The sequence below is a fragment of the Gymnoscopelus microlampas genome (genome assembly GCF_963454915.1).
Source record: "Gymnoscopelus microlampas genome assembly, chromosome: 3".
Classification (NCBI taxonomy): Eukaryota; Metazoa; Chordata; class Actinopteri; order Myctophiformes; family Myctophidae; genus Gymnoscopelus; species Gymnoscopelus microlampas.
Genome location: NC_139940.1, coordinates 26,648,681 through 26,668,680, shown reverse-complemented (window position 1 = coordinate 26,668,680; position 20,000 = coordinate 26,648,681). Strand labels below are relative to the sequence as shown.

General features: G+C 43.7%; 1 protein-coding gene across 1 annotated transcript in view; it reads left to right on the top strand.

Moving 5' to 3' along the window:
* Nucleotides 1-20,000, top strand: part of LOC311041797 (neural-cadherin) — a gene marked incomplete at its 5' end in the record, with an annotated part of 161,866 nt that overhangs the window by 128,278 nt on the left and 13,588 nt on the right. Inside the window, 11 exons of the mRNA XM_084052282.1 lie at nt 1,267-1,550; nt 4,065-4,694; nt 5,158-6,154; nt 8,002-8,095; nt 11,076-11,260; nt 12,155-12,390; nt 14,369-14,646; nt 14,866-15,080; nt 18,111-18,238; nt 18,388-18,515; nt 19,659-19,770. Of these exons, the coding sequence (XP_083908408.1) occupies nt 1,267-1,550; nt 4,065-4,694; nt 5,158-6,154; nt 8,002-8,095; nt 11,076-11,260; nt 12,155-12,390; nt 14,369-14,646; nt 14,866-15,080; nt 18,111-18,238; nt 18,388-18,515; nt 19,659-19,770 (3,287 nt within the window). The remainder of the gene's footprint in view (nt 1-1,266; nt 1,551-4,064; nt 4,695-5,157; nt 6,155-8,001; nt 8,096-11,075; nt 11,261-12,154; nt 12,391-14,368; nt 14,647-14,865; nt 15,081-18,110; nt 18,239-18,387; nt 18,516-19,658; nt 19,771-20,000) is intronic.

Below are 20,000 nucleotides of genomic sequence, written 5' to 3'. Positions count from 1 at the left end.
GTCTGTCTGTCTGTCTGTCTGTCTATGTATATGGTACTATATTGTTGCAGTCAACTTGTTTGTAAATGAATGCCCTGCTACCTCTCACGCAAGAGTATCACGCAAAAGTAGTGATGTAGTAAGTGAAAGTGGTTAAGTCTGTCGGTAGGTTTTATAGATATTTACCAATGAAAAGTATGAACAAATAGCTTGTGACTAAATAATAACTCACAGGTTCTTTTTTCCATTTCCTGAAAAGTAACAGTTTTGGAAGTACAAGGTTTCCGACCGTGACGATATTTATGTACAGAGCCTAGGAGAGAGAGAGAGAGAGAGAGAGAGAGAGAGAGAGAGAGAGAGAGAGAGAGAGAGAGAGAGAGAGAGAGAGAGAGAGAGAGAGAGAGAGGAGAGGGAGAGGGAGAGGGAGAGAGAGAGAGAGAGAGAGTCCCTCTAATGAGCCCCGCTGTGAGGGGAAAAGCGTGTTTTCCTCCCAAATATTTGATAGCCCCTGTCCACGGTGGGTGACTCACAGCAGATTAGTGGAGGAATATTCTGTGTTGGTGTGAGCAGTGAGCTGTGCATGGGGAGCAGGGGAGGATGACTGTGTGTGTGTGTGTGTGTGTGTGTGTGTGTGTGTGTGTGTGTGTGTGTGTGTGTGTGTGTGTGTGTGTGTGTGTGTGTGTTTGCATCTACAGTGCGTGAGCGTGCATCATGTCTGCTGCCAACCAAATACATATTGCTGCTTGTTTATATTAGTGTTGTTTATGCATGGACATAATTCCAGTCTCTCTCTCTCCACTGAAAAACAGGCTGTCTGACAAAAACAATACACCCACACCCCAAAACACACACCAACCTATTCTCCTCCACACACATGCACACATGAACACAGACACAAGCACGCACGCACGCACGCACGCACGCACGCACGTACGCACGCACGCACGCACGCACGCACGCACGCACGCACGCACGCACGCGTACACGTACACGTACACACATGCCCTGTGTCCTGAGCCCAGATACTTGGTATTTCTTATGTTATCTGTTGTTTAACCACTTGAGTCCTACATGAAAAATAGCGTTTTTTGAAATTGTAAAAAAAAAAATTACATATAATATTTCACCTAATAATAATAATGACATGCCCAAAATAGGCATGCCTGGCTGGTAACAGGCCAACCTTTCTGTGATAATAAAGTGTCTATGATGATGATAAAAGTGGAAATGATGAAAGTGCGTAAATAAAACAGATTTGTCTCCACATGTCACCACCCCTGCATCCAGGTGCCAACGCTAAGCTGCGCTACCAGATCACCGCCGGCAACATCATGGGCACCTTTGATGTAGAGCCCGAGGTGGGCACTATCTTCGTGGCTCAGCCCCTGGACTACGAGATGGAGCAGAGGTACGAGCTGCGGCTGGTCGCCTCCGACGGGAAGTGGGAGAACGAGACCCTGGTGGTGGTGCAGGTGGTCAACCGCAATGACGAGGCGCCCGTCTTCGGCCAGACGGAGTACCACGCAGCCGTCACAGAGGAGCTCACCCAGCTGCCCGTCTTCGTCTTAGAGGTCGGTATACATGCAGTGCTGGAAGAAGTACTCTGAGCTTTATACTTTGGTAAAGGTAGCATTACCACAATGTAGATATATAGATATAGAGCTTATAAGCTTATACGTTTTGTATTAATAATCTAAATCTGAAAAGTAACTAGTATATCATATTTTCAAATACTTGTAGTGAAGTAGAAGTATAAAGTATCGAAAAATGGAAATACTTAAGTAAAGTAAAATATACAGTACTTGAATAAATACATATACTTACCATTGCATACATGGTGTGGTATCCAAAGTGTGGCCCCGGGCACTCCCTTAGAATTGGGCGCTCCCTTAGAATTGGGCACTTGAGGCAATTATATGTTTGCAAATATACCATATTTGCATTGCATTCCCCTTTTTGAGCGACTGGCAGGTATTGAGGACAGAAGTTCAACTAAACATCATTTGACTAGTTTGTCTAACCACTTAAACCCTATACTTAGTTGACCGGATTCCCAAAGGCTCTGTGCCCCCTCCTGTTTTCACTCTACATTAAATATCTTCGCTGAAAATAGCCGATCTACAAGCTCACAACAAATCACTTAGTGGCATGTTATGATCTTGTATCTGCTATTTTAGCCGAATGTTAGCCCCAGAGTAGGGATGATATGGTTCAAGTGGTTAATGATTGGCGGGTGGAAGGGAAAATGGGAGTAAGTGCTGGTTGGCTTGGCCTGGGTTTGATTTGGGTCTTTGTTTGGATTTGCTTAGATCCAGTCTGGCTCCCATTCAGACTTATTGCTCAAATTTCATCCAGGCGCTGTACTCCTGTACGCTCACATGTCCGTTAGTTTAGGAATTGGCTACAGTGGCCTTACGTTGTTGCACATGCACAAAGACGGTGAACCAGAACACCTTTTGAGCGCCAGGTCTGAGCACCACTATGAAGAAGCTTGTTGTTCAGAGACTTTATCTGTTTATATGAACAGCATGTGAAAACAGATCAGGTTTGATGTAGACCAACAGAGTGCAATTTGTCACGCTTTAGCCTAGGAAGAAACTTCCCCTCAGGCCTCAGGATATAGTGTAAAAACACTAACACATCACACATGTGTGACATTGGTTAACACAATATCGTCTGATACTGGCATGTGCGTGCTCTGAGATGGTGATATGTAAAAACAACCTCTGGAGGGTCTGGACAGAAGGGCCCATTTTATGAAAAGTTGTTTCAGAAAATCAAGGGCGACCTCCTTTTTTTCCGTTGCTGTTTCCAACCACCTTTCGTCACACCTATCCTCGGTAATTCACTGTAATATGTAAATGTCGCCACGGTAAATCAGATTAAAAAAGTAGCACATTGGAGAGGGCATGGCAGTAATCCTAGAGAAAGGCATGTGTCATCGGGTCTTCAAACCAGGTCTGCATCCCCTCGCCTTGTGGAATTGATTTGATGCGCGCTCGGTTCCTCGCTAATGCTCTCAATAGTTTTTCCAGCGTGCAGCACCCGGCCCCTCCCAAAAGCACCCCGCTTTCACCCCACATATTAATACAATTCTGCAGATAGCGAACGAGGAGGAAATCCAATTTGAAATGAATATTTCTTGACTTCACCTGCGTGGCGGCCTCCTCCTCCGCGGCACGACTGCTCGCCTTCGATATTGTCTCCCCACTTGAATTGTCAGGAAGAGCAGCCAGGAGGGGGAGGGGGGAGGGGGAGAGGCAGAACTTCAAAGGCTTCTGTAAACAAACCCTCTGGTGAGCAGAGGAGAGAAGGGAAAAACTGTATTTCTCTTCCTTTTGTTGGCATTTATGAACTTTTAATTGCATTGTACGTCGCAGTGACAGATGTGTGTGTGTGTGTGTGTGTGTGTGTGTGTGTGTGTGTGTGTGTGTGTGTGTGTGTGTGTGTGTGTGTGTGTGTGTGTGTGTGTGTGTGTGTGTGTGTGTGTGTGTGTGTGTGTGTGTGTGTGTGTGTGTGTGTGTTTGTGTGTGTCAGCGGGGTGATTTTCTTGTCCCTCATTTGGAAAGATAACAAAAAGGTGTCTTAATTATCCAATTAGGTCAAAAACATAAGTGTTTTCCTTTTTTTAGTTTGTTTTCTGCATGCAGGTGCTGTTGTCAGATACTTTTGTCAATGCTTATTTGAAGTACCTAAAAATAAGTTTTCAGTGGAAAAGCAATTTAAATTTAAAACATACCTGAGTTGGAAAGCAGAAATAGCTTCTTGAAATCACTACATGAATATAAAGTTATGTTGTGTTGTTGTAAAAAAAAACTCTTTCTACCGCTTCTGCTTGTAACAACGTATTTATATAACTTTAGCAGAAAGCTGCTGTGCATTATGTGCTTATAACACTTATAAGTGTTATGAAGCCTTATGAGTGCATTATAATGCATTATAAATGTGATTATAATGCATTAAGCAAAGTGTCAACCAAAAATGCTATATACAGTACACTTTTTGGGACTAACGGGTATTATTGAGTTTCATCATTCAGATTCAGTAACAGTGAATTTGTCACTCTTTATGTCTGACCTTCCCAGGTGTCGGCCACAGATCCCGACCAGGAGGCTGACCAGACGGCCCTCCGCTACTCTCTCCATGGCCAGGGAGCAGGAAGTGAATTTACCATTGATGAGCTGACGGGTAGAATCTATGCCCAGCGGCGCCTAGACCGCGAAGAGCGCCCCGCCTGGAGATTTCTGGTCCTCGCCACAGACGAGGCAGGGGCAGGACTCACTGGATTCGCAGACGTCCTGCTGGAGGTTCGTGACATCAACGACAACGCACCATTCTTCCCGTGCTCGGCACCAGACGCGGCCGGGTGCTTCATCGGCCATGTGCCTGAGAACTCGCCCGCCGATACGTCCGTCATGGAGATGCAAGCCAGAGACCTGGATGATCCCAAGGAGGGCAAAAATGCTGTTCTGACCTATCATATTGTCCAGAACGTTCGCAACGAGATCAACCTCAACCTGTTCTCCATCAACCGTGTGACAGGGACCATCTATACGGTGCTGCGCTCTTTAGACCGCGAAGTGGAAAACCGATATCTAGTTGTAGTTGAGGCCAGAGATGGCGGCGGGTTGGCAGGGACAGGGACGGCGACCATTGTGGTCTCCGATGTAAACGACCACCCACCAGTCTTCACTCAGAGGGTCTACACGGCACAGGTGGGATCACTTTATCAAAACCTTTTATTATGATAGATTGTGTTTTTTTAATCTAATTTTGTGTGATGTGCTACAGCACAGCCCACTGTAGGTGTTTGCTTCCTTCATTGAATACAAATCATTTATTAAAGGGCTAGTTCATAATAGAAAATAATAAAATACTAACGTGCATTATAATGCTAATATGTATACTGATATGGAATTGACTGAATTGAATAGTGGCCTTTGATTGCAGGTGTTTTATTGTGTGTGAACAGAGTATGTAGTTGTGCAGCAAAAGTATTAGATGTATGCAAAGAAATGATTATAAAACAAATGGCATGATAGAATGAAGTTACAGTCTAAAGTTACATTATGATATGATATGATATGATATGATATGATATGATATGATATGATATGATATGATATGATATGATATGATATGATATGATATGATATGATATGATATGATTGTCCTCAGGTGGCTGAGGAGCTGGAGGTCAACAGTGAGGTTCTCACAGTTTCTGCCACTGATGGAGACCAGGGTGAGAATGCCATGGTAACCTTCAGCATCGTTGGGGGTGACGAGGACAGGAAGTTCTTTGTGGAGACAGACAGGGTGAACCGGCGTGGTGTCATTAGACTCAAGAAGAAGATTGACTTTGAGAAGCCCCATGAGAGAATTTTCAATTTGACGGTGAAGGCTGAAGATGCTGACTTCTTCAGTTTGGCGTATTGTCTGGTCCAAGTGGAAGACTCCAATGACCACGCCCCCGTCTTCTTCCCACAGTTTTACGAGGCACCCGCCATGTCTGAGGATGTCCCAGTCGGAACAATTGTCGCTCAGGTTTCAGCCGCTGATCTTGACTCTGGCCAAAATGGACGCTTTTCATATGGCATTTCCAAAGACTCTGACCCCTACGGGCAGTTCCTCGTGGACCAGTCCGGATGGGTGGTAGTGGCCAGTTCTCTGGACAGGGAAAAAGTGTCACAGCACAGAATCATGGTCCTGGCCACAGACACTGGCAGCCCATCCCTCACAGGCACTGCCATCGTCATGGTTACCGTGTTAGATGTCAATGACAATGGGCCAGAGTTCGAGGTGCCTTACAGGCCCATCGTCTGGGAGAACACTGCGGCACCACAGGCCGTGCACATGAACGAAACCTCTCTTCTCCTGCACGCCACCGACCGTGACACCTCCCCCAACGGTGGCCCCTTCTCCATCCGCCTCCTCATGCTGACCTCCGACGCCACCAACTTCAATTTGACCGACCTGCGCAACGGCAGCGCCGCCATCACCGCCCTGCGTACTTTTGACCGTGAGCGGCAGAAGGAGTACCGCCTCCCTATCCTTATGATTGACAGCGGCAACCCTCCAATGAGCTCCACCAGTACACTGACGGTCGTCATCGGTGACAGGAATGACCACCCACACTCTCCGGGCCACACCAGCTTCATTGTCTACAGCTATGAGGGTATGTTGTTTTATAAATGTTTTTGGCATGCTGTTTTTGAATCAATATATTCAATCATACTATGCCCAATGTGGTGGACAGTAACGAAGTAGCCTACACTTAAGCCCTTTTTACATTACGGCTTATAGACCAGTCCAGTCCAGCATATACCAGACCAGAACCGCACCGCTTCAAATTATCTACTGTTTCCATTACACAAAAGTACCCCTGCTCAAATCCACAGGTATGAGTAGCAGACTCCGGTCATTCACACTCATTTGTAATGTAAATGTTTGCCTAACAATGGAATGTAGGTGAGTGGCCAACTGTCCTGTATACAAATGTAAATCACCTGTGCATGTGGCCCAGCTTGGCCTAGCTCAGACCTACCCAGGACTGGGTACTTTTTAGGCACCAGTTTAGTACCACTTACACACCACTCTACCCACTTCATTGTAGTGGAAACCGCTGCTGTGGTGGTCGGTGTGGTGTGGTGTGGTGTGGTGTGGTGTGGTGTGGTACCATGCCAATGGAAATCCGCCTTTAACAGTACTTGAGTACTGTACTTATCTTAAGTACTTTTTTTTAGCATCTGTATTTTTGCATACTTTCACTCCACTACATTTCAAGGACAAACATTGTTCTTTTGAATCCACTACATTTCTAAGAAGGGAAAAAGCACATTATGAATTAACTACTTAACCCATTAAGACCTGGGACGCATCTGTGTCACTTTTTCATTTGAGCTAAAAAAGCATTATTTTACACTTTGGCTATTCAAAAATAGCAGATATACAAGTAGATCTGCTATTTTTGAAAAATCGTGAAAATGTGTGCAAATCTTTGAATATATATTCTTTTAAAGCGAAGATTTTTAACTCAAATCTTTGCTTCTGGGGGTCCCTGGAACAAAATATTTTGAGATGGGGGTCCGCAGACAAATACATATCATGTTGCGGGTCCTTGACATGAAAAAGTTTGAGAACCACTGATATAGAAACATATGTTTTTTCAGAATACTGTTGGGATTTTGAAGACATTTGTAAAATCGGCTTCAGGTCCTTAATTGGTTAAGCCCTATTTCAGATATTGAAAATAGCCTATCTACTGTACAAACTGTGAGCTTGTAGCTATTTTCAAAAATCTTGAATATTTTTGAAACATCTTAACAACACAGATCTAATATGGGGTCCTTGGCACTAAATATTTTCAAATGGGGCTCTGCTGCTTTAGGCTACAGCCACCAGTGTTGCTGTTTCATGTAAGCACTTCTACAGTGCTACTGTTGTTAAGAAGCTGCTTGTCACACATGACTGCTTACAGTCCCTTGCAGCAGCCCCCACATCACTTATTTAGAGTTATATACCATCTGTCAGCTTTTCATAATTTGCTGGAAAAACGGAGGTTCTCTGTAATGTATTTTTAGTGGATCCCTTCTTGGGGGGCTTATCCAGATGAAAGTACATTAACCCCTAATGCAAATTCATCACGTACCTCAACAACATGCCATGAAGCAAACAATTAAATCAAGTCCCAGGTTTGACGGGCACATAAACAGGAGGCCCTGTTTTATAAAGCTGTTGATTTCACAGCTAACGAGATTACAACATTCTGTAAATTGTTTTTCTTGGAGGGAAAATGAATGCCATGCTAACATTCATTGCGTCCCCCGCTGTGCCTTCAAACCGTGTCCATAAGTGCTAATGAGACACCTTATCGTCTTAAAGACGTGCTCCTCTCTCTTTCTTCTCTCTCTCCCCCAGACCCATTCAACTTACCTTCCCTTTCTTTCTTCAGATGGTACCATTGTGGGTCAGATGCTAATTCCTTTGCTTGTTGTTTCCATTTATTTATTTTCCAACCCCTAGGTGTTCTCCCGACGACGGTGCTCGGACAAGTTCAATCCCCAGACCTTGATGACTGGAGTGAGAAGGTTTACCACTTTGAAGGGAAACCCTCAAGGTACTTTGATCTCTTCTGCCTCACAAAACCCTCTTAAATCTGCACCACTTAAAAAGGCTGTATACAGAGAGAGAGAGAGAGCATGGCAGCAAGGGAGGCAGAGGTATGCAAAGAGAAAGTGGTAGACGGACATACAGAAGTACAGTCAAGAGAAGTAGAGAAAAGAAGGAGTAAAAGAAGGAGCAGAGAAATTGGAGAGAATGTGAAAGTAAATTGCAGCAGTAGAGTGGGAAAAGAAGAAGACGGTTTTGTTTTCCCCTCTGTACCATTCCATCAAGCTTTAATTAGCACCATATAAATACTCTGTGAATAGTGAATATTTACTCTCAAAAACTCAAACGACACTAAGAGGCATATTTTTAAGACCTACTGTATGTGGTGAGGTGTCTCTTGCAGAGTGGCACCAACTAGGAGAGGTGCAGAGACGCAAAACGCATGACCTATACAGTGAGCAAATTGAATGGAAATAAGGGAGTAAAAGATTTAAACTAGAAAGTGAGAGAGAATGACAAAGAGGAGGTAAAACTGGGACAGAGGCAGACAATTGTAGGGTAGAGAAAGGGAGATTGAAAGAAAAGAAAAGAGGAAGGGACAGGGAGAAACAGAATGAGGGATCTGACTTGTCGGGAGCAGCGTTATTAATACTTCATAATGAACGGTATTGAAAATTCCCAGTGAAGCGTGACACAGGGTGCTCGTTTTGTTTGATGAGGCGAGGCTTCACACAGACGCGTTGAAAGAGAACCTGATTGTGCTCCCTGGCACCTTCCGCTATAATGAGACACCTGTAATGGGGCCGGTGAGGACGCTGGGAGACGACAAGAGTTGACGGAGAAGAAAGGGACCCATGAGAGGGAGAAAGAGACATTACCATAGTGCCTCCCTGCTCCAGTCAGCAGATAGCAATTTGTTCACAGTATGGATCAGCGCATTCATATCCATATCACCAGATGAGGAGGTTGAAAGCCATTTGTTTTCTGTCACTAAAGTGCTGTGTTGCGTGTTTGCCACCAGCGTCTGGCAAATCATTAAAGTATTACATTAATACGATATCTGGCGAGAGGGGTGACATAACACAGACTCCCCACGGGCAACACACATTCGATCTCAGCCGGAGATTGGCTTGATTCGCTTACGGTTAATTAACTGGCTCGCCCTGACCTGTGAAGGTCGCAAGGCCACCCTTAACGAGGTTTAACAGTTATGTGACTGTCATGGCACATTGTCAAACTTCGTTTGAACCTGGGCCAGAATGCTTGTGCTTTACTTTCGTGTCTCTGGCACAAGGTGAAGAAATGACTGTGGCTCAGCTTAGAGAAATTCACTGGTCTTAAAGCTGGGACTCATGCTTTGGTTACCCATTTATGCATGAACACACACACACACACATGTATTCGTGCGTGCACGTCTATGTGCGTGCGTGTGTGTCGCACGCACACACACAATACACACACACACACACACACACACAGAAGTATAGTTGGAGAGTGACCAAAAAGAAATATGAGATCAGAGCAATATATTTACAGAGAAGGAGATAATGAAAGGCTTCAATGACAGAGAATGAAGCCACAAATGCTGCGTCAGTCAGTACTGCCATGACAACTGAATTTACCTTGTGGGATCAATAAAGGTCTATCTGTCTAATATGGCGTCAGTAGTACTCTCCGTGACATTGACCTTTGACACTGGGAAAAGAACAGGCGAGAAGAGAAAGAGAAATGATGGAGGGATGATGTGGTGATAATTCCAGATGAGTGATTCTCACTCTCTTGTCATGATCTGAACCATTGATAAGAACTATAACCCAGACTGATGGACACATAAATAGAAGGGTGATGGATTGGCCCAGGAGTTGGAATGGCCAGAGATGAGAAAACAAAGTTTGGCTTTGCCACACGATTAGGAACAAAGTGGGTGTCTGGGCCACCCCCTGGTGGGTTTCTCCAGCCTTGTCTGTGGCACTGATAGTATTGAGTGAAAATGACATGCTGTAATGCTACAGTATTGAGCTTATAGGCCAACAGGGATTCTTGTGAGGTCATGCCTGGCGTATAAGAATGGCCTGTGGATCAGAGAGACTGTCCAGTTACGGGTCACATGTTTATTCAAGCTAAGAGCTGACACCTGTCCACCAATATCCATCACGTCCTCATGGAGTGTCCTTGAGCAAGACACTGAATCCCTAACGTCTCACTGACCGCAAGCTGCCCTTGATAAAAGTCGATTCTATTTTGGAGTGTGTTTCTTTTTCACAACGGAAGAAACAGGAGGAGGAGGTGTGTGTGTGTGTGTGTGTGTGTGTGTGTGTGTGTGTGTGTGTGTGTGTGTGTGTGTGTGTGTGTGTGTGTGTGTGTGTGTGTGTGTGTGTGTGTGTGTGTGTGTGTGTGTGTGTGTGTGTCTGTGTCTGTGTTTGGAGGGTTAGGGTAGCAGGAAGGTTTTATGTTGTAATGAAGTCATCAATATTGCATGTTTCCCCTGATAGCTCGCCTTTTGAATATGTGGGGGGTTAGGTGTTAGGATGGGTTCGTGCGTGTGCTGAGGGGTCGTACACCTGAGTGTACTGACCATTTTCACATGATGGCCATTTGCTGTTAGTCTCCTAGGGTGCATATAATATCTATATAGACAGAAATCTAGAAAGGTTTGGAAACTGAGTTTTGTGAATTCTAAATGATAGATTAAACAAATGCACAAATAGACAAAAAAAACTAAACATATGGAGAGTAATGTTCTGTCACATACATGACTGGACACTGTATGCAGGTATGGACATTCATTTATAAGTGTGTGTTATTTGTGGTTATGAATCTTCAGCTGTAGTAGAATGAGGGGAATGAGAGTGTTGAGTTGAAAGTTGAATTGTGAAGCCAATGTCTCACAATCCAGTCTTCTATCATTTTGGACATGCTAATATATATCACTAATATATCAAAATAAAATATCACCACTTCTATCTCTCTTTCTGTTTCTCTGTCAGGTTATTCAGTCTGAATCAGAACTCTGGTGAGCTCAGTATCAGAGAGGGAACCCCACCAGGCTCCTACAGCCTGCAGGTCCGTGTGTCAGACAGGACGTGGCCTGATGTGACCTCCACTGCAAATGTTCTGGTGGCAGAGCTGCCCGAGGAGGCCCTTCAGAATGCTGCCTCCATACGCCTGTCCAGTGAGTCCCTTTTCCATCCCCTCAATATCATTGTTCCTATTTGATCCTTTTTATTTCCCTGCGTTAATATAAATAGAGTAAGAACGGGTCAACGTCATGACAAGAAGCGGTGCAGTAGCCATCAGTCATGTAACAAATGAACAAGCCTTTCCACTGAACATGTTGGAGTCACACAGCCCTCATCAGCATACCTGACAAACGAACTGGATCAATATTTGCATAAAGATGGCAGCTGTCAAATATTGTCACTTTTTGGTCTTTCTCCGGATTTCAAACATCTGAACCCCCCTCCACACGCACGCACACACACACACACACACGCACACACACGCACACGCACGCACACGCACACGCACCACAATACATATCCTTCCTCCCCACGCAAACACATGCATGTCTCAAGAGGTGATTCTGTCACTCAGTTGCCAAGGTAACCGTACTTGACATGTATGTGATGTCACGTATTCCAGAGTGCCTTGGGGCCAGGCTTTTGTATCTCTGACATGTCCCCTGGGTGACCTGGGAAAAGTGGCGCTTGGTTGTCAGCTCCCTCAGGCGCTGGGCTCACAGGAGTCTCACACAACATCTGACTGGCTTCTCACTCATCCAGCTGGGGGCTTTGAGTTGTTCTACTGCTGCTTTTTATTTTCCTCTTTCCTTTTCTCCTCTCCCTTCCTCTCTTTCGAATTGTCTTCTGTGCTTTTCTCTTCTCTTTTTTCTCACCTGTGTGGCTCTCTTCTCTTCTGCATCGTTTTCTATGTTTCATCTGCCCTCACATGACATTATCTGTTACTTCCTTTTCTCTCTCTCTCTCTCTCTCTCTCTCTCTCTCTCTCTCTCTCTCTCTCTCTCTCTCTCTCTCTCTCTCTCTCTCTCTCTCTCCTCCTCTTCCAGACCTTACTATGGAGGATTTCTTCAGCAGTGGAGGAGGTCAAGAGAGTAAGTTCTCACAGCTGGGTGTCGTGTTGGCCGCGGTCCTGCAAACCCAGCCAGACAATGTCCAGGTGTTCTCGGTGGCAGACACTAACCGGCACGGTGAGCGGGAGCTCAGCGTGTGGTTTGCTGCTCACGGCTCACCGTACTACAGATCTGAGAAGCTGCAGGGCTATGTGGCAGCCAACAGAGCCAAGGTGACAAGACTTCTTTTTTTCTTACTCTCTTTAAGCACATTAAGCCTGGCTTCCCTATTTTGACCATTTGATTGAAGGAGAAATTAGCTAAAATATCATAGGACTATGTTTAATTTATTCTTGTTTTATGCCGGTGTTGTGATGCAACACTTTGTGAGCTTGAAGATCGGCTATTTCGTCCACACAACATCATTATACAACAGCATAACATGTTTAAGTCAGGCTTACTAAGTGATTCAGAGATTCTCAAAAACCTGTTTCTGTCATTGGGTTAATTGGATTGGATTCATTCTCATTAATACACAATACAAATTTAAACGGAAGACTGCTTAATTGTCATTCTGTATAGTATACAGTAATGACAAGCATACAGTATACCAGTGTTCTCAGTTCTCACATAGATGAATGATATCAGATACCAAGATGATTAATGATACATTGAACATGCATAAATTAAACATTAAACTCATACACACGCAATTGAGGATGCACTTAAAGAAACACTTTGCTTGCACATGATGAACACCATTTTACGCTCTGTCAGATACACACACATCCATGCATGCATGCTACTCAAGGTTAAATACCACACTTATGCATTTAAACCGGCATGAATCACCTCAACAAGTCAGTGTAGGCTACTTAATTCTTAGACCTACACAAGCACATGCATATAGTATGCACACACACACACACACACACACACACACACACACACACACACACACACACACACACACACACACACACACACACTCATTCACACATACACGCATGCACTGCTCAAATATTGTTAAATATTTCAGATCCATTTAAGGGATGAAAGCAGCTGTTGACCCAACCTAGCTTTTATAAAAGGGCAAGAGAGGGAGAAGAGGGAGAGAGAGAGAGAGAGAGGGGGAGGGGAGACACACACGCCAGCATTAGTAACAGAGCCAGCGTCTAACACCAAACACGGCCACACTGACATTGAAATACCCAAACCAGGGTATATTAGGACGGATACCTGTACAGAGAGAGAGAGACAGACAGACAGACAGACAGACAGACAGACAGACAGACAGACAGACAGACAGATAGACAGACAAAATGTCTGAGAGACTTAATAAATTATTCACTGGTGTATAAATCTGAAACTATTTTTTAACAGGCCGGACTGCCCAGAAGCAGTTGTTTAGATTGTCGATCATTGGCTGCTTAAAAAAGCCAAGATGCTGCTTTTTCTAGGGTATAATGTTAGAGTCTACAATTCAATGTCTTTGTATGCAGTTTTTTTCATAGTTTCTTGTTTTTATGTTTGTATTGTCTCTATGTTTGAAACCAAGGACCACAATGGAAATAAGTCTTGACTTTGACTTTATTGTGTTTATCCTTGTCTGTAACCTGTTACACATGTATTTTCTTTTTAAACTGAATGTCAAATAAGTCAAATCAAAATTCTATCAAAACTTTACAAAGTATTTAGTTGATAAATTAAATTGTATAAATGTTAAGAGGGCATCTAAAATCAAATTTATAATACAACGATTAGTTGTGTTGTTAGCTTAAATTCCGAATTATTTAGGCTTAACCTTCCACCATCATCTTAGGATAGTTCATAGCTTGAAAATGATTCTAGAGTAAGTACTTTACACTAGCACACAGTTTTGTTAGAGCAGCAGTCAAAATGTACATCCTCATGTCTCATGATTTTCCGAACCCCCGACCATGACATCCTGGTATAAACTGACACAAGGTATGGGAATTGGTTCCTGAATAATTTGAGATGTTCTAATCTCTTTAGTTTCTGATCTTTGTGTCACACCCAAATACAGTGCAACTCTGCACTCCCTGCTCTTTTCAATAACGATTTCATAAACTTTATAAGCTTTCATGAAATAGCAAGTGCATGTATTGATAAACCATGTTGCTTCTGCTTTCTCTCTCTCTATGTGTCTATCTCCCCCCCCCCCCCTCGCTCACCTTCATGTCAAAACAGTTGGAGTCAGCTTTGGGCGTGTCCATCTCTCAGGTGGGTGTGGATGAGTGCCCTTACACCGACTGCAGCCAATCGGGTGGTTGCAGCAGTGTTGTCTCCTTTAGCCACTCCCCTGTAGCTCTGAACCCGGGGAACACCTCCCTGGTGTCTGTGTCTGCGTCTTCAGAGGCCCGCTGTGGCTGTGGTGCCAGGGAAAAACCCCATCTCTCCTGCTCCTCCTACCCAGTGAACCCCTGCCTCAATGGGGGGACCTGCCTAGATAGTGAGCTAGGATACAAGTAAGGATTTGTATTTCATTTTGTATCTTAAAAGCTGCCATCATCTATTCTATTCTATTCTAATTATACGATGTGGAGATAACAACATAAAAGGCTTTAATCAATGTCAGCTGTTATAGAAGTGTCTGCCTATAGCATTTGTTTAATGACTAGAATAGGGTATTACCCCATCTACAAATCTGTCTGTCTGTGTCTCTCTCTCTTTCTCTCTCTGTCCAGATGTAAGTGTCCTCCTATGTATGATGGTCCTGAGTGCCAGCAGACCAAGCACACCTTTGGTGGTCAGGGCTATGCCTGGTTCCCTCCCATCAGGCCATGCTTCCAGAGCCACATCTCCCTGGAGTTCCTGGCTGAGTCAGCCAATGGGCTGCTGCTATACAATGGGCCGCTTGGCCCCGCCCACTCTGGGGAGCAGGAAGACTTCATTGCTCTAGGTTAGAGGATTCTTCAGGATTTCAAACCCCTGGGCTTTGGATAGCCATGTAATTATGTGCTGTTCACTGAACATGATTTATGCAAAGCGCCTTACATGACCGACCATGACAATATCTTTAGCATTGGTCGCACCAAACCTTGGCAGTTCACAACTTTGTGTATCGGTCACAATGTTTGAAAACAACACTGGGGCTGGGAGGTTAGTAGGATTTTAACACAAATATGTAATTGCAGAAAGACAATTGATTTAAAAATTCTGTTAAAGATTTGTTATTAATTAAATACACAGATTGCCCATTGCAATGGCAATTGAATAAAAACAAGTAATTTTGTTTGGGATTACCATGACAGCAAAATAGCCAGCATAAAGATGTCATTTCACCATGGAATTTGTATTGGAAAGAATTAGAGAAGCCGGGCTCTCTTATAAACCATAATGCCAATTCCCATTGGTCCTGGTCTAGACTTAAAGGATTAGACCAGACTTGGCCTTTGAAAATGCCTTGCATAATGGGTTTGTTAGCTCCTCCTGGCATTAAGTTATGTAATTATTGAACACAATCCGTGTTCTGCAACTCCCTGGATAGGAAGATCGAAGATGGCTGCAGCATTGACCGCTTCAGAGCATTTTTCACTGAAGTGCTCAATAATGTGCCATTGAAGTTGATTGGGTCACGCACACACAAATACTCACTCCTAGGCACTTAGATGCACATGCACAACACACACACACACACACACACACACACACACACACACACACACACACACACGCACACACACACAGACACTCGATGTACACATGATTACACACAGACTTGCATACAGAAAAAACAAATACACGCACCCATAGAAGTGTGTGCACTTATAGATACATATACAGCTGGAAAGCTTTGAGGAGGACAGACAAACTCGTTCTCTCTCTCACACACACGCGCGCGCGAGTATGTGTGCAATTGGCTGAGTTCAGTCATAATGGGATATATACCAGCTTACACAGCAATATAAGTCAGATGAGAGGCTCAGAGGGTTTTGTCTGGCCCAATAATAGAAGAACAGCTATAAGCCCAGTGTTTTAATGAAATATATCACTGGTGTCAAATAAATCACATATGCATTGGGTTTTTCTGGAGAGAAGAAAGGAATGCATATTTTCTCATCAATGTATTTTTAGAAAAGAGGCACAAATATGCTTTGTAAAGATGCTTTGTCCCATTTCTCTGCCTAAGTATAACAGCACAATTTTGGGGAGGCAAATAATCCAACTTTAATAATAATCCAACTTAATTTATATAGCACCTTTCAAAATTGTGTTACAAAGTGCTTTACACACGAGGCAAGGTACACAAAAGCAACAAAAAACAAGAAGCAACAAGAGACATTTCAACAATCCACAAGATAGACTGAAATTAATAGGAGTTAGCACTGAAAGCTAATCTATAAAAGTGCGTTTTCAGCAGGGATTTAAAGTAAGAGACCGATTCAGCAAGCCTGATCTCCAAGGGCAGTGCATTCCAAAGTGTTGGAGCTCTGGTACTGAAAGCCAGATCTCCTTTGGTCTTTAACCTACAATCTTGGCTCTCTAGAAGTGCTTTGCCTGAGGATCTCAGACAGCGTGTTGGCACATAGGGGGAGAGCAGATCAGATATGTAAGGCGGAGCAAGACAAATCAATTCTGAAAGGGATTGGGAGCCAGTGTAGAGAAGCTAAATGGCATACCTGCCAACTCTCCTGCATCCTCAAGAAGACTCCTTTTATTTGACCATTCCTCCTTGACGACTTCTTGATGGCCATTTTTTTTCTCCCTCCTGTTTTGGGGGATTTCAGCATTTTTGCGTGGCAACCCATGTGACAAAGGCCCATATAAGACCGCTCCTCACACACACTGATATGCAGCCACGACCATTAATGTTAATTTGCGTAGTTCCTTGGGTTTTTGATATGCAAACCCATGGCAGTATTTGATCTTTTTTGTTGCGTGTTGTGAGTGGTCTCTCTCTCTCTCTCTCTCTCTCTCTCTCTCTCTCTCTCTCTCTCTCTCTCTCTCTCTCTCTCTCTCTTGCCATGCCACTTTGATTCTGGTACACACACCCCTAAAAAAACTCTCTCTCATCAATGAGAGAGTGGAAATGTATATTATGTCTGAATAAACTCCAGTCCCACATAGAGTGTACACATACACTCCATGTATCTAATACATTGGAATTGAATGCAATTATAAAGAGAGTCACTTTTAAGTAATTAGTGGTTGTTATTAAAGATGGCTCTTTTAATGCTTCAGTCATCAAATCAATTTATGTAGGCCTACTTTTAGCTTTTTAATGGATCCTATGTTAGTAAAGCCTGATAAAAGTATCAAACTCCCCAAATCCACCAGAATACTAGAATTTACATCTACTCTGTTAAAAAAAATCTGGGGGGACACCCAGAACCACCACTTGGGGGCGTGGTTAGTGACTTGAGTGAAATATATACAGTATGTTTTAATTTTTTTCCATTTCATATTGAGAACACTAGTGCAGTTACCTTGATCATTTACAGTAAAAGATTGAGCAGAACAAATCAAAAGTGTGAAGTTCTACCTATTCTGTCAATCTTTTTCTTTTTGAAATTCACATATCTATTTTTTTACCTTGATTTGTCCAGTGAAGGTTGCTGAGCATGCATACTCTTTTGCAGCAGCTGCCCTACTTATAATTACTACGACTAATATCTGTGTACATTTCCACCTACAAGCTACGCAGTATCACCACATCTTCCAACATTGGCCGTTGGCCAGCTCAACGATAACTGAAAGTTGAGTGATGCACTCACTCAACTTGCGCTCTCTTAGCAAGTCTCGAACTTCTGTAACATTTGTAACAACAATTGTTTTGTAACAACCATTAAGCTACTCTGCCGCCCAACCTAAATGATGGCTTTATAATTTCTCAGTGTATTTTTGAACGCCCACAGAGTTCTAGAGTTAACATTCTAACATGAGAAAATCTCTTCCTGAACTATGCTATGTTTCTGGTCCTCCATTCCAGAACTTAGGAACGGCGTTCCGGCCCTCAGTATAAACCACGGATCAGGAACACTCACCCTCCAGCTGCCACCAAAGGCCATCGTCACCGACCGCCGCTGGCACCGGCTGGACATAATCAGCAATGGGAAGGTAAGGGTTTGCTTGGTTGCTGTTTGGTTTCAATGGAGTTGCATTGAATGCTTAATCTGGTGCTATATTTATCATTTGCCACTTTGCCTGAATGTCTGCTGAAATATGAAAGATGTTAGATGTTGACAATGTGTTCGCGCTCTGTGTAGGCAGTTCAACTGATCCTGGACCAGTGTGGGGCGGCAGTGGTCAACGAGGTGGAGGGGCTGGGACTGGAAGTACTGGAGATGGACCAGTCAGGCTGCAAGGCCTCAGGAGAGACACCTGGGCCCCACAGGTAGCAACTCAACAAAGTTTAATGTTGAATGCATAGTATATAGTGTATACGTATATTGCCAAATACACTGATCTACAAGTTGTCAAAGCGTTGCGACGCGAAGCGCTGTAAGCTTGGAGATCTGTTCATTTTGACGAGTGATGCCGTTGAACTTGCACTTCTTACTTCACGTTGGATGTTCTGTTGCCTTTTAAGGTGTGAAATGGGAAATGGAACAATGCTAATGACCTACACATGAATGTTCTTTTGATTTACGCACAATGATATTCATTATGATACACCTGTGATCCGCACAAACCAAGGCTTTGACACAGCCTTTTGTGAATCGCACGTCGGCCTGTACTTAAAACCTACACCAAAATCTACACTAAAATATAGTAGAACATTTATGAAGAGCTTTGTGAATGAGGCCTATTGATATTATATCTGTGCCATTATCACCAGGATATACTATTTTATCAAAGTAAAACAAACATTATCACTAGGATATATTATCACCTTCGGCCACCAAGGCTGGGCACCAAGGGCAACAACAATTATTATAATTTGTTTGTCACATACCGACAACAAAGAAAACACGAAATTTTCATTTGATCAACACTTTTAATTTAATAATTGGATTAAAGCTGCTGTAAGGAACTGCCCTGGCTAAATATGATATAGTCCGGTTGGGGGGAGAAAGTTGAAGACCCTGTGAACTGTCAAAGATCTCGGTTTTCCACTGCGTTTGGTTAATTTGCACCCAGATAAACTCCAGTGTCTCCTCGTCCATGTTTCAAATGGAGAATTCCTACATCGTGGTCGATAAGCACGTGGTGGCACTTTAGCCTGTGCCAATTTATTATCCCTTGGGAAGATATGGCAGTCGGTCAATCAGCAAGATTATCACATTCTCTGTCTTTTTTATCATACCCCCAGGAAACTAAAACTTGGGTAGGTATGTGAAAAATGTATCCAAGCAAAAATAACGACTGCCACCCCCCCACACACACACACTCTCTCACACACACACACACACACACACACACACACACACACACACACACACACACACACACGCACACGCACACAAACACACACGCACACTTCTTCACCACTGACGCTGATGCATTTAATGTAAAGTTCCTCTTCTCTCTCTTCCAGGTATTTGAATGTGTACCAGCCCCTCCAGCTGGGAGGTGTGAAGGAGTCCTCCTCTCTCCGTCGCTATGGGAGCTACACGGGCTGCATCCGCAACTTAGTGGTGGACAGTCAGGTACGAACCAAAAGTGTGTGTGTGTGTGTGTGTGTGTGTGTGTGTGTGTGTGTGTGTGTGTGTGTGTGTGTGTGTGTGTGTGTGTGTGTGTGTGCGTGCGTGTCTCTCTCTTTATTTGTGCATGCAATGTCTTTGTATCTGGTCCCATTCCAGAAAGTGTGTGTGTGTGTGTGTGTGTGTGTGTGTGTGTGTGTGTGTGTGTGTGTGTGTGTGTGTGTGTGTGTGTGTGT